The sequence below is a fragment of the Chiloscyllium punctatum genome, chromosome 20 (genome assembly GCF_047496795.1).
Source record: "Chiloscyllium punctatum isolate Juve2018m chromosome 20, sChiPun1.3, whole genome shotgun sequence".
Classification (NCBI taxonomy): Eukaryota; Metazoa; Chordata; class Chondrichthyes; order Orectolobiformes; family Hemiscylliidae; genus Chiloscyllium; species Chiloscyllium punctatum.
Window position 1 is genome coordinate 90,128,185 of NC_092758.1, and position 15,755 is coordinate 90,143,939.

General features: G+C 41.1%; 1 protein-coding gene across 1 annotated transcript in view; it reads right to left on the reverse strand.

The window, feature by feature from the left end:
• Positions 1-5,370: 5,370 nt before the first annotated feature.
• Positions 5,371-15,755, reverse strand: part of LOC140492266 (rab11 family-interacting protein 2-like) — a 32,522-nt gene continuing 22,137 nt past the window's right edge. Inside the window, exons 4-5 of the mRNA XM_072591201.1 lie at positions 7,056-7,395; positions 5,371-5,642 (exon numbers count right to left, since the gene is read on the reverse strand). Of these exons, the coding sequence (XP_072447302.1) occupies positions 5,639-5,642; positions 7,056-7,395 (344 nt within the window). The 3' untranslated portion in view covers positions 5,371-5,638. The remainder of the gene's footprint in view (positions 5,643-7,055; positions 7,396-15,755) is intronic.

Here is a 15,755-nt window from a genome sequence, read left to right on the forward strand (position 1 = left end):
TCAGGTGGAGGAACAGAGGGATCTTGGGGTCTATGTACATAGATCTTTGAAGGTTGCCATTCAGGTGGATAGAGTTTGTAAGAAGGCCTATGGAGTATTATCGTTCATTAGCAGAGGGATTGAATTCAAGAGTCGTGAAGTGATGTTGCAGCTGTATAGGACTTTGGTTAGGCCACATTTGGAGTACTGTGTGCAGTTCTGGTTGCCTCACTTTAGGATAGATGTGGAAGCTTTGGAGAGGGTGCAGAGAAGATTTACCAGGATGTTGCCTGGAATGGAGAATAGGTCGTACAAGGATAGGTTGAGAGTTCTCGGCCTTTTCTCGTTGGAACGGCGAAGGATGAGGGGTGACTTGATAGAGGTTTATAAGATGATCAGAGGGATAGAGTAGACAGTCAGAAACTTTTTCCCCGGGTACAACAGAGTGTTACAAGGGGACATAAATTTAAGGTGAAGGGTGGAAGGTATAGGGGAGATGTCAGGGGTGGGTTCTTTACCCAGAGAGTGGTGGGGGCATGGAATGCGCTGGCTGTGGGAGTGGTAGAGTCAGAATCATTGGCAACCTTTAAGCGGCATTTGGATAGGTACATGGATGGGTGCTTAATCTAGGATAGAGGTTTGGCACAACATCGTGGGCCGAAGGGCCTGTTCTGTGCTGTATTGTTCTATGTTCCAACCTGGACCATCAAAACGTTATCGTTCCATACAGATACTGCACGATCTGTTGGGTATTTCCAGCACTTTCTATTTTTCCTTCTCGGTGTCAGTAATGATCACTTTGCACAAGGAGCCGAAGTTGGGCAATTGCCAAGATGGTCTCAAAATCCAAATCATTGCTGATTCCATCCAACCCTTACACATTGCATCAGGATGAACCAGTTAGCAGCTTTGACATACCATTCAACACAAGCTGGGAGTATTCAAAACTATATACTCACCCTAGCAACCACTTGGTTTTCAATTAAACAAAGTAAGTTGAAACTTTAACAGATATTTTCCACGTCTTCACAAACTTCAACAAAGAGTGCAGGAGGGCAGGACAGAAGGCAGCACCAAGCACATCTAAACATGAGGTGTCACCCTGATGAGGGTCCAATCCTTGTATGCTAAACAGTGGAAGGAGTGTGCAAAAGACAGGCCTAAGGGGTTCCACAAACAAAGGACCAGAACTAAACAGTCTGCCAAATCCAGCTGTGAATGGTTGTGACATAAAATTAAATACTAAAATGTGGAGGATCCACAAACATCTCCATTCCTCAAAAAAGGGGGAAACCAGCACATCAGTGCTAGAGACAAAGCTGAAGCATTTGCATCCATTTTCAGCCTGAATTATCAATTGAATGATCCATCTCAGCCTTCAGCATAACAGATGCCAGTCTTCAACCAATCCAATTCATATATGTGGATTTGGATACTGCAAAGGCTCTGGATCCTGCCAATATTCTGGCAATAGCACTGAAAAGTCTAGTGATGGGTTGTGTCAGTTTGTTAGTATTAGCTAGCTGTACTGGTACATCACAACACTGGCATCCTCCTGACAATGCAGAAAATTATCCAGTTGTGTCCTGGGACTAATTCAACCCACAAATTAGCACCTCAACAGTCTATTGTTGATTATCAGCAAAGTGTGGAAGGTGTCATAGACAAAACTATCAAGCAGCATTTGCAACATAACAGAATGCTCATTGGTGCTAATTTCTGATTCCACCAGGGTTACTCAGCTCCTGATCTCACAATAGCCTTAACACAAACATGAACAAAAGATCTGACCTCCAGGGGTGAGATATAGGTGACTGCCCTTCTCGTTAAAACAGCATTTGACCGATAATGACATACTTGAGCTTCATCAAAGCTGGGGTCAATGAGATTCAAGTGGGAAACTTTCCCTGGCTGGCATCACACCTAGCACAAAGGAAGATGGCTGTGGATGTTGAAGGTCAATGATTTAATCCCCAAGGCATCTCTGCAGGAGTTCCTCAGTGTAGTGTCCTATACCCAATATCTTCAGCTGCTTCATCAATGACCTTCCTTCCATCATAAGGTCAGAAGTAGAGATATTCAGTAATGATTGACAATGTTAGGCATTATTCATGATTCCTCAGATACTGAAAAGTCCATGTTCAAATGCAGCAAGGCCAAATAAAATTTGCACCACACAATTGCGAGGCAATGACCATCCCAAACAAGACAGAATCTAACCATGGCCCCTTGGTGTTCAATGGCATTACCATCACTGAATCCAACACCATTTACTCCTCGAGGTTACCATTAATCAGAAACAGAACTGGACTGGCCAATTAAATATGCGGAGTTAAGGCACACAGTCACGATAGTCCCAGAACATCATTAGAGAGAGATGACAGGTGGTGAAAGGTAAAAGTCGCTATACCTTAGGTGAGGAGCAAGGTTGAGAATGGAGGATTTTCATCATCGCCTCAATTGGTACAGGAATTGAACGCACACTGCTGGCAGCACAAACCAGCCATTCAGCCACCTGAACTAACCAACCCCCCTATGAGGGGTACAAGAGCAGGTCAAACGCTAGGATTAATGTAGGACCTCCTGTCTCCACAGTGCCTGCCCCAAATCTACAAGCCAACAAGTCAGAACTGTATGAAATACTCTCCACTTGCTTGGATGAGTGCATCTTCAACAACATTCAAGAAATTTCACACCATCAATGACAAAGCAGCCTGCTTGTTTAATACCCCTTCCACTACCTTCAGCATTCACTTCCTTCATCATCATGCACAGTGGCAGCAGTAAGTAGCAATCTACAAGATGTATTTCAGTAACTCAACAAGGCTCTTTCAATAGCACTTTCCAAACCTTTAACCTGCACTAGGCAGACAAGGGCAGCAGACGGATGGGAACATACACCATAACCTGAGGTGGATCAACATCACTATTCCTTCACTGACACTGGGTCAAAATCTTGGAACACACTTCCTAACAGAACTATAGATGCCCTTACACTACAAAAACCACCACTCATCACCAACTTCTCAACGACAATTAGAAATAGACAGGAAATACTGACCTAGCCAGCAAAGCCCACATTCCACACAGAAACAATGAAAATAATAAACTACATGTTTGCTCATCCAGGTTCTCTCTGCTATCTAGTTTAATGGTTCTGAATTATTGCTTTCACATTTTAGTGGAACTTATCCGTAATGTAAGAGGGAAACTTCACCTGGTGATCCAGAAATTAAGCTCAAATCAGCTGTGGCATTTATGGCACCCCTTGTTCATTATAATTCTAAGAATATGCTTTAATTTTTGAGATGTTATTTGAATATTGATTGCAAGCTTTACAAATGGTGCAAACCATCAAGCGTTTAAAGTTTGGGATCTTGCTTTAGGTAACTGAGTGAAATGGCGCTGATTAAGTAACAGCCTCAGGCACATGTTAAATATTTTTATTACTCTGCATTTAATCTTCAAGGATGGATTTGGTGGCTGTTTTCCAGTCTGTGCTTTCCCCAACACTGCAATACAACTTGGGTTCTGCACACAAGCTACTTAACATGAAAAAAATCAGATCCATCATGTCAAGTTTCCTTTTGGTACAAAGATAAATATCAGTTAGTGAGTTGACAAAACAAGCCTTTCCCTGTGGCAATCTGGAGGACTATCGAACAATTAGACTATCTGTTTACTGCCAAAATAAGAAAAAAAACAAATCCCATGGGTAGATGCTGGCCTGTCACATCAGAACAAGATGCCAATAGTACAATCTCCAACAGCAGGAACTTCCAAGTGGTAGACCAGCAATGGAAAGGGCAGAAAAAAAGACATATCAGTAATGTACGGCTGATCGATGCTGTGTTTTGGAAAGTAAGTGCTTACACTCTGACTACTTATGTACATCCCCCTTCAGGGTCAGATGACAATTTTAACACACATTCACAACAAAAAATGGTAAACTGTACTACTTATGAAAAGTATCTGCTTCATAGTGCCTAGGTAGCTGTCTCTGATTTCACTTGTCTAACAATCAATGGGTGAGAGGGAATTTAAGTGGAATCTTTGTAGTCAAGCAAGTTTCTAAGTAGATATATGTGATGATAGAAGATTGAACTGAAGACACCTAAGTGAGACATAGCTATAGCATTCCACTGACAGCTGTCGATCACTGACTAGCCAAACTGGCTCATCACAGGACCTGGAACAGTCGATCTATCACTGGTGACTGCAATTCTTCACACTTGGCTGTAGATACCCTTATAAGACTCTACCCTAGCACTTGTCATGAGCTTAGTTGGTTAAATTCAAACAAAAGAATGATTCTCATTGCTGTGTGCTGTTGAGTTCACAATTTTATCAGATTAAAACTAGAACGTCTATGCACTCTTGGCAAAACCCAAAGCCTTTTGTTTGCCAATTGTTCCAAAGCTAACAGCTGCGTGGACCCTTTGAATCCTTTGCTGTTTAACAGTGGGGTTAGCTTAGCCAGCCAATCCTTGTTGCTTTGAAAAAACATGGAATAATAGGTGCCTTTTTACCTGTGGAAATGTCTGTGGATGAAAAAGTAGCCCACCTTCCTCCGCTCTCATCCTGTGCTGTCATAGGGTCACCATTCCACCTACCCCTCCCTTGACTGGTCTTCAGCATCCCTAAGTAAAAACAATGACTGCAGATGCTGGAAACCAGAGTCTAGATTAGTTTGGTGCTGGAAAAGCACAGCAGTTCAGACACTGGCCTAGATTTCTAAGCTCTTATCTTGTGAGTGTGACTTAAACACACCATATTTTCATTCAATTGAAGAGTGCTACTAATTAAATGGAGCCTTGGCTCAGCACGTTTCCAGCCACTTTCCAGCAAAGGGAGAAATCGTCCACCATGACTTGTATATTATACAAGAGAAAGGATGGGTATAATATACAAGAGAAAGGAGTGTAGCGATTGTAATGAGATCAGCCAAGTGGATCTGTTAACGTGGTCCAATTCAGGGAACTGTCACGAAACATGACTGTCAGAGGTTCTGTCAGTGGGGAGATTTGGACAAACATGGGTCCATTGGGTTTCATAGTGACCTATTGATCAGTCATGTTCATCGCCAACAGGCACTCGGAGATACCATACAGCTACTCAGGTAATTCTGCCAGAAAACCACTGTCATGTTCAATGGTTTTTATGCCTGCAGTGAACATTCATGCTTTTTATTGAGGCTGATATTTCAAAAAACAAACAATTGATGGAAGAGTTATGGACCACACCAAACTCCCTCAAAATTTATCGAAAAGATAGCCTAGACCCTAACTTTTACCTTATTTAAAGTAAAATGTAAGGTGCTGTGTTCCAGATATAATTTGATTGGTCGACTACTCAGCTTTAAGCAAAACACATTTTATTCTTACACCACAGTTAAAATACAAAACAAAAAACATCAGCATTTCAATAGAATTAAAGTTAATTAAATATTATTTAATTACTATTCATCAACTGCTCCAATATAGTAGCATCCCATAAACATACCCTTGGCAAATTCAGCAAAACAGATTTTCCTCACTTCCTTTCTCCTGGATGGGAAGAGATTGTTCCGTTCAGTGTTACTGTCTAGCAGAGCAGGGAGAACTCAGGTGTTTTGCTGCAGCAGAGACATAGCTGTATCCATCAGCTTCAAATCCCAACTTTAGCTGAAAACAAAACTAACACCTTAGGTCTGCGTGAATATAACTCCATCCACTCATGCTGCTTTTGTCTAAATATTAACAAAAACACACACACAGGGAGCTCAGAGATGTTTACCCTCTGTGCCTGAAGCAGAGGTTCTGCCACCACCTCTCCAAGAGAAACAGCAGAGAACAAGTCCCTCTTAAAGGCACTGTACAATCACAATGGTGGAAGGTACTGCTGAAGGGGACTTGGTGAGTTGCTGCTGAACTGAAAATTGTAATCATCAATGACCACTCCCATTTCTAACAATGTAAGCAGAGGTTTAAAAAAACTGAAGGCATATGGGGCCTCGGACCCAGAACAAGGACTTCCTGATAGGAGGATGATGTGGTATTATTCTTTATACGACATACGATCCAGTGGAGGGGTTTCCCGCTATCCCACTGAATTTTGTTCAGGGTGCTTCATGCCACACTTAGACAGACATGATCTTAATTTAAAGGGCTATCATTTTCACCTCACCATGGGGAGTGATGATGACACAAATGGAAACATCAGATGTGATGTGTTCATAACCATGCTAAGTGTTCCTAACCACGCTCAATCTGGAAAGTCTGGAGAATAGTGGTAGTTTTTCACATGGCACAGAAGCCTCCAATGTGTTTCTGCTATGCACTGCCCAATTCTGAACTTTTTCTGAAGTGATCTTCCCTGAAGAGAACTCTAAATGGGATGTCAACAGCACCACTTGAGTGCAGTTGCAGATCCTCAATTTCACAAAGCATTGAGCATAAAATAGTTATTTTAAAAATGATTGACACAAACTCCATTTATGAAAATGCATGGGGTGGTGGGATGTGGAAGAGTGCTATTGCTGCTCTCCCACCATCTCCTCAATTGTGAAAATATACAAGCCCGTTTAGAGCTGGCTTGCTCTTAAAAGACCCAACAGCATGCAGCTTAGAACATTTGGCAGATGATTTTGTGAGTAAGCAAATAACATTTTTCACATTTTAAGGCAGCAGATGGTTCTGAGGATCCCCTTTAAGAAAAGCTAACAAATTCCAAACAAACTTTAATCAGATCCCAAACTGTGCCAACTTTGGATTGATTTCAGAGCTATTCCAATGTGCTTTGCTATTCTAGATTTGCACTGATCTCAATATTTGCTTCAATGAAGAAAAAGACAGACATAGTGCGCACCATCGCTTTATTGAACATATCTAAAGAAAGGTATGTTGAGGTGTTCTTTCGTAAAGATGCTGCAACGCCCAAGGGGGTGTGAACAGTGTGCCATGAAGAAGTGTTAAAGCTATCACCTGCTTTTTGAATTAGCTTGATGAAAACAATGGGTGCAACAAGTTGTAGGCTTTACTTTCCATCCCTCAAATGAAACATCTCTACCTCCACCAGCGATTACAAAAGATGCTAACCTTGGGTTATCTTCAAAGTGGCGGGGTTTTGTCTTTTCCAGTGGAGAGCTGTGAGTGGCTGAGACATAGGACCTGTCAGCTTCAGTAGCACATTTAGGAAACATATGTTCAACATTGTTGGAATGTAGCTTTAACACAGATGCTTCCTCCAGCTTCAAAGTGGCGATTTTGTCTGACTGGCTTTGATCTGCAGAGTCTGTATGGACATCTGCCATTTTCAGATGTACCTTAGGTTGCTCATCCCCAGAGTGTTTATGGAAAACGAGAGAGAGAACCTCAGATCCAGTTTGCGTGCCTATCCCTGGTGCATTTAACATTTCAGCCCTGGAGTCCATTTGCGCTGTGCAGTGAAAACAAAAAAGACGTTTAAATAGAAAACCACAAATTTCAACTCAAGTCTAAGGGTTCTTTACAGGTAGCATTTATAAATGTCTATATCTCCATCCCAAATATTACATAAAAGCTTCCGTAGGCTTGAAGTGAACCACAAGATTTTCAAAATAACATAAGGCATCTCAACTTAGTACTTTCAATCAAGCTATTCAAATATATTCTGCCATACCTCCAGGACGATGGAGACGTGAACCGGAACCTTCTGGGCCAGAGGTAGTCAGGATGATAGATAGGGCAGGTGCGGCAGCCCTATTTACAACCAGAACATAGAGTTGCAGACAGGACTGTCAGAACTTGTAGAAGATAGAGGACATAGTAGTAGAAAATTCTGCAAATTATTAGGCAAACAGAATTTCAGAAACCATTAGGGGGAGGAACTGATGCATCATCGAAAGGGAATGAAGGAGGCAATTCAGTTTCTGGGCTGCAAAACCAAAAAAACGTGTTAATAAACTGAAGACACAAACAGCCATTGAAGAACAAAGAAAGCAGGAAAGGATTTACACAAGTAGCTAGGAGGGCTAAAAGTGCTAGGAAATCCCCTTAGCAACAGAATTAAGTAAGGCCCAAGGCATTTTAGGGAGCAAGTAGTTAGCTAGGAAAACTGTAGGTCCATCAAGGACAAGCAACTGAATTTACATGTAGAGCTGCAAGATCTTAAATGAGTACTATGCATTGGTATTCACAAAGGAGGAGGACATGGTGGACAGTGAGTCTAGAGGAGGATGTGTTCTTATTTTAGGGCAGCTGATATATAAAAAAAGGAGGTAGTGTTGAGTGTTTTGAAAAGCATTAAGGTAGACAAGTCCCCAGAACCTAATGGGATGCATTCCAGAGAAGTGAGGGAAAGGAAGAAGAAAATTGCTGGGGTCTTGTACAAAATCTTCATATACAGGTCCATAGTTTTCTGAAAGTGGCAACGCAAGTAGATATAGTGGTGAAGGCGGCATATGGCATGTTTACCATCATCTCTCAGGACAGAGTATAAAAATTGGTAAGTCAAGATGCAGCTGCATAGAACTTTACTTGGGCCACATTTGCAATATTGTATACAGTTCTGATCACCACACTACCAGAAGAATAAAGGTTTTGGAGAGGGTACAGAAAGATTTTCCCTTTTTGGAAGGTATGAGCTATGAGAAGAGATTGGACAAATTGATTTGTTTTCACTTGAATGTTGTTGCCTGAGATGTTTACAAAACTATGAGAGGCGTGGATAGTCAGGGTCTTCTTCCCCAAGTTAGAAATATCAATTAAAGGATTTTTAAAAAAATTTACACAAAGGGTGGTAAGTGCCTGGAATGTGCTGTCTGAGGTGGTGTTGGAAGCAGATACAACAGCAGAATTTGAGGCATCTTGACAGGCAGCAAATAGAGGGATGCAAACAACAGAGACAAAAAGTTTATAGTTTAGAAAAGCGTCATGTCAGCACAAAGGGCCTATATCTGTGCTGTACTGTTCTTTGAAACGCAGCCCACCATAACAGAAAGAGCACTGACTGCCATGTTGCATGTGCCTGATATGGCATAAACAAGACACACAAATAGGAAGAATATTCAGAAGCAGCTCAGCACCAACTATAGAATAACAAGTTATTTTAAAGCACTGTCAGTTTAAACTACAGATAAATAGAAAATAAATGAAGAAATTCCTAAAGTAAAGCAACATTCAAGAAATTGAAGAACTACACAAGTCAGAAAAAAATCTTTTAGAAAAAATCAATGATTCTGAAAACAAACACTGAGTGTCAAACTGGGAGTAAACTGACACACCACAGTTTAATCTGGATGCAGGAGCTGATGATTCAGTATTGCAATGTAAACATAAATGGCATAAATAAATAAAATTACAACCATCATCCATGAAATTGCAAGGGCCTGAAGGAAAATTATTAATAGGAACAGGCCAACTCATGTCAAAGTTCAGGGTAGAAGTGAATAGAAGCCTTGGAATGCCTCCCTCAATCAGAATACTGAATGTTCTCTACTAAACAGAAAGGCAAGCTTAAAACTGTAATGAATCTGTAAGGTAGATGGGATTTCAGAAACAAGGTAAGCAAATTAATTCCAAAATTATTCAAGTTTTGGAAGACTGAAGCCACAGTATCACTGTCTCACAGGATGATGCTAAACCAATCTACTTATATACTGACAGCAGTGGTCTTGGACAAAGTTTAAGGTATACAGCATATGCTCTGACAGGGAGTGGTTTCACTGGCTATGTTAACAAGACAGTGTGCAGGTATGTTTATCGTTCCAAATCCAAATAGTTTTTGATCAGAATCTGTGTGGAGTTAACTATTCAACAAAACAGTGAAATGCAAGATTGATCCAATTGCTTCAGGTGCTGGAAAGGTCCAGCAAAACTCGTCAAGTGTTCATAAAATTGGATCTAGAAGTGGAATTTTGGTAATTACCTCTGGACTAAGACTCTACAAAACTTAATTATTAATTTAATAAATGCAGTTATTATTTATTTTGGCCATTATTGTCCCAACAAATTACCTTTTGCAATTGCTCTCATGCCAGAAACATTTCAGAAAAAAATTGTCAAACACATTGGAAGGCAATGGCAGTGTAATATGCCACACAGACCCACAAAGGAGGAACATTATCCAAAAGTAAAAGACTTGTATTGTTCAGTGTTAAACCTGCATTCCAAGTGCAAGCTTGCAAAACCAAAGGTAAAATTTCTTGGGCACATTACCCAAAAGACCAGAATCACAGCTAACCCACACACAAAAAAAGACAAAGCAGTAAGAGAATAATGGAAACGTCATAGGATTTCAAAGATTCATGGGATGGTAAATCAAGTGAACAGGTTGCTAACAAATTTGGCAAAAATTAACAAGCCTTTGAGACAGCTTTTATGCCATACTCAACAACAGTGCTAGAATGTCAAGTAAGAAAAGGCATTTCACAACATCAAACAACTCCTGATCTCTTAAGGAATCTTGGCACATGATCCATATTTACCAACTACTGATGCATCTTCAACCAGATTGGTGACTGTACTGTAAAGTGGAGAAAGTTGAAATGTTTAGACCAGTTTACAATGTCTCTAGATCACTAAGACACAAAATGATATCATGTCATACAGACAGAATGTCAACTCATGGGAGCATTTCAGGGAACATCTCTGGGTCACATGCACCCAACAACTCCACCGCTCTTGGGCCGACCACTTCAACTCCACAAAGGATGGACAAGTCCTGGGCCTTCTCCACTGCCAAACCCAAGCCAGCTGATAATTGGAAGAAGAACGCCTCATCTTCCACCTTAGGAACCTTCAACCATACGCCATCAACGTCGACTTCACGAATTTCCAAATTTCCCCACTCCATCAGAGGTTCAACCCTTCAATTTGGCACTACCCTCTTAACCTGTCCATTTTCCTTCCCAACTATCTGCTCCATCCTCCCCACTGACCCTGTCAATTAACCTCCACCTATCACCTTCCCAGCTACCTTCCCTCCAGCCCCACCTCCACCCCCACTATTTATCTCTCAGCCCCTTCCCCAAGACCGCCACACTCCTGATAAAGGGCATAAGCCCAAAACATTGACTTTCCTGCTCCTCGGATGCTGCTTGACCTGTTGTGCTTTTCCAGTGCCACACTTTGACTCTGATTTGTTAGCATCTGCAGTCTTCACTTTCCCCTCATTTCAAAATTAAGAAAGTAGTAATATGGGTGTACAAAAACTTCAGAACGTTTGATGGGCTTACATTCAAAATGAAACTATAAAACATTGGGCATGCTTCTGAACACAAGAAATTGCCAAGATGCCAACCAGAAATTAGCAGTCCGGATTAAGGAACATGTGGAACTCAACTAGAGAATATATACTGGGGAAGCATCACACAACGGCATTCTTGGGGATATCAATGAATGGAACAGAACAAGACGATTTAAATTTCACCTAAGAGGCTAATGCCACACATCAGAAGTTACTAAACAATCACCAGCTACTGAAAGAATCTGCAATACGTACGAGAAGCCGGAGAACAGGATGAAAAATGTAACAAAATGTGGAAATACTGTCTGGAAGGATGACCAGACAACATACCTAATAAGCCAATACCACAACAGTACCTAACTATCACTGATGATTTGCTAGTTTTCAACAGATTAGATTGGTAGTATCAAGAGCTCATCAACTTGTGAATCTTCAAATAATTCATCAAGGACATTTGGGAATTGCAAAGCGTCATGTGAGGGTGCAACAATCAGAATGGTGACTTGCACTCTAAGAGAAATTACTACTAATTGTACTCCATGAACTGTAAACAGCCAAGAGAAAAGAGAACCACTATTACCTTCATCTTTTCCATCTAGTCCACAGAAATGCCTCACATTATCAAGCATGACCAAAACAGGAGAGAAGCAGACTGAAGTGGAGCAAAGGGGGCAACCAAGCCTGAAAAGTCAACAGGTAAAGGGCACAAATATTACTAAAGCTTCAGCTTGGGGAGGAAAATGGGAAAGAGATCAAACAAGAGAAGAAAGTATTAGAACAAACACATCACAGTCAGGATCACATATGGCTGGAAGAGAGCATGGGATTAAGAGAATCTGCAATGAATCATCATTGAACAGGAACATCAATAGAAACTATTTCTTGACATGTAAGAAAAAACCCATCTCTATAGCCACCCAGGAGAGGAACACTCTCTGACAAAAGGAAAATGCAGAACATACTCAACCTCAGGATTAGATTAGAACAAGATTGGTCAAAACATCAGAGAATGACCCTGAAAGATATGAAATTTTGGGGAGAGATTTTAGAATCTAAATACAACAGGTAGTTCTGAGGAAGGGTTACCAGACCCATAACGTTAACTCTGGTTTCTCTTCACAGTTGCTGCCAGACCTGGTGAGCTTTTCCAGCAATTTCTATTTTTGTTTCTGACTTATAGAGTATCCACAATTCTTTTGGTATTTAGAATAGGGATAAAGATGTTGGAGATGTGAAAAAACTAAATTGCTGGAGAAACTCAGCAGGCTTGGTAGCATCTGTGGGGACAAAACAGAATTAATGTTTTGAATCTGGTGACTCATCAGAACTGTTCTGAAAAGTCAGTGGACTCAAAACGTTAGCTCTGATTTCTCCTCACAGATGCTGCCTGACCTGCTGAGTTTCACCAGCAATTTCCGATTTTGTTTCAGAAGCTCTCAGCTAGTGCAAACAATATGTATAAATATGAAGCTGGAAATAAAAAAGGTCTTGCAGCAGGTTCCCAGCCTTCAACATAATTTCTCTGGGAGAGTAAACAGAATTCTGGATGTAGGTCTGCTCGCTGAGCTGGAAGGTTCATTTCCAGACGTTTCATCACCCTACTAGGTAACATCTTCAGTGGGCCTCAGGCAAAGCACTGTTGAAAATTCCTGCTTTCTATTTATATGTTTGGGTTTGGGTTTCTTTGGGTTGGTGATATTATTTCCTGTGTTGAAGTCATTTCCTGTTTCTTTTCTTAGGGGGTGGTAGATGGGGTCTAACTTGATGTGCTTGTTGATAGAGTTCCGGTTATAATGCTATGCTTCTGGGAATTCTCGTGCATGTCTATGTTTGGCTTGTCCCAGGATAGATGTATTGTCCCAGTCGAAGTGATGTCCTTCCTCATCCGTATGTGAGGATACTAGTGAGAGAGGGTCATGTCTTTTTGTGGCTAGTTGGTGTTCCTGTATCCTGGTGGCTAGTTTTCTGCCTGTTTGTCCAATGTAGTGTTTGTTACAGTTCTTGCACGGTATTTTGTAAATTACATTAGTTTTGTTGTTGTCTGTATGGGGTCTTTCAAGTTCATTAGCTGCTGTTTTAGTGTGTTGGTGGGTCTGTGGGCTACCATGATGCCAAGAGGTCTGAGTAGTCTGGAAGTTATTTCCAAGATGTCTTTGATGTAGGGGAGAGCGGCTAGGGTTTCTGGACATGTTTTGTCTGCTTGTTTGGGTTTATTGCTGAGAAATCAGCAAATTGTATTTATTGGGTACCCATTCTTTTTGGAGACATGGTATTGGTGATTTTCCTCTGCTCTGCATAGTTCCTCTGTGCTGTAGTGCATGGTGGTTCGTTGAAATAATGTTCTGATGCAGCTTTGTTTGCGGGTGTTGGGGTGATTACTTCTGTAGTTCAATATTTGGCCCGTATGTGTTGTTTGCCTGAAGACGCTGATTTGAAGTTCCCCATTGACTCTTCGCTCTACTACGACATCTGGGAATGGCAGTTTGCTGTGGTTTTCCTCCTCTTTAGTGAATTTTATGCCAGTAAGGGAATTATTGATGGTCTTTAAGGTTTCCTCTAATTTGTTTCATTTAGTGATGACAAAGGTGTCATCCACATAGCGAACCCAAAGTTTGGGTTGGATGGTTGGCAGAGCTGTTTGTTTAAGTCTCTGCATTACTGCCTCTGCGAAGAACTCTGACATCGGAGATCCCATGGGTGTTCATTTGGTTTGTCTGTAGGTGTTGTTGAAGGTGAAGTGCGTGGTAAGGCATAGGTCCGCTAGCTTGATGATACTGTCCTTGTTGATGAAGTTAGTGGTGTTTGGTGTAGGTGTCTTTGGGTCTTCTAATAGTGTAGTCAGTGTTTCCCTGGCCAGGGTAATGTTGATTGATGTAAACAGGGCTGTTACATCAAAGGAGATCATTATTTCATCCTTTTCTATTTGAGTGTCTTTGATGGTCTTCAGGAATTCTTGGGTGGAGTGGCATGAGTCTTCTACTAAGTGTTTTAGTCTTTGGTGTAGCTCCTTGGCAAATCTGTAAGTTGGTGTTCCAGGAAGTGAGACTATGGGTCTGGGGGGGGGGGGGGGGGGGGGGGGGGGGCTCCTGGTTTGTGAATATTGGGTAATCCATAGAAGCGTGGTGTGTTGGATCCATCTGCTTTCATTTTTTGGAAGTCAGTCTTATTTACTCCTCCAGATTTCTGAAGTTTGTTGAGTAGGGCTGTGATTCGGTTCTCTAACTGTGGATTCTCAAACCTCGCTAAGTGTAAACAGAGCTAAAACCCAAACACACACTGTCATCACCTTGCCTCCACCAACAGTAATTGGCTTGCTGAAAGAAGACAGAGGGTGGTGGTTGGAATAGTGGAACGTACATGGAATAGTGTAGGCTAGATGGGCTTCAGATTGGTATGACTGGTCGATGCAACATCGAGGGCCAAAGGGCGTGTACTGCGCTGTAATGTTCAATGTTCTGGAACACTTTTTACATTAAAAAATGTTATGGTAATTGTCCTCATTTCATCATACCTGATGTCTAAATAAAGATAGCTAAAAAGCTGAGTTGAATGTGCTCCTATTTCCCTGGAATAAACTAATTTTCTGAGGTTCAAAATAGATTGCAGTTTGCTTTTGATTAAATCAGGAACCGTCGTTGGACATATTCTAGAAAAATGTTGTAGTCCCCAAAGTTCAACTTTTGCCCATTTGCTGCTGAATTGGCTTTGCATGTGTTTGAGTACCAAATATTCAATGAACCCATTTTGCATCAGATAATAGGGATCATTAAGAGAGGTAGGTTGTGGACAGGTGTTAAAAAGGCCAGCATTCTAAAGGGCTACTGCAATTAAGATGAAGGTAAAAAGTATTTTAGCATTTGCAATGTTCTTAAGTATTTCAATCTTGGCTTTCACCTTTTACTAACTTCACACTGGTCCAAAGTGCACTCCACAAAAATTGAGTGCAAATTTACCTGAAAAGAGATGCCATCTTCAGCACTGTTATGTAATAATCAGAGGAATAGGAACAATAGGGGAACAGTAAGGAGGCTGCCAAAATCAGATGTCCTGCAAGATGATCTACCATGACATGCAAACAGAAGCTGTGGCATACTTATTGTTGACCTGTGACAAACTTCAATGCTGATCATACAGATCCAACCCAAAGTTTTGAAGGAAACAGATTGAGAATGTTGCTGGTGCCCCAAGTATAATCTTCCAACACGCTCTTGATTCAGGAACCATTCACTTTCATTGAAAACTGCATGACACTCTGCTTTTTAAGGGGGTGGGGAGGAAGAGAACAAGGGAATTAAAGAAAACTTAATTTAACACCTGCTATTAGGAAATCACTGGAGTCTATAATTAAAGGTGGCCAATTGCATTCAAATGTTTCAACTGATCAGAGAGAATCAGCATGAGTTTATAAACAGTAGGTCATGATTGACAAAACTGGGCGACGTTTTTTGAACAGATGTCTAAAACGGTGTTGAAATAGCTATACATGTTATTTATATGAGTTCTACAAGGCATTCAAAATGTGGTGCCTGGCGTCCCCCAGGTGCTTAGTGGTCAGATGCAAAATGCAAGCC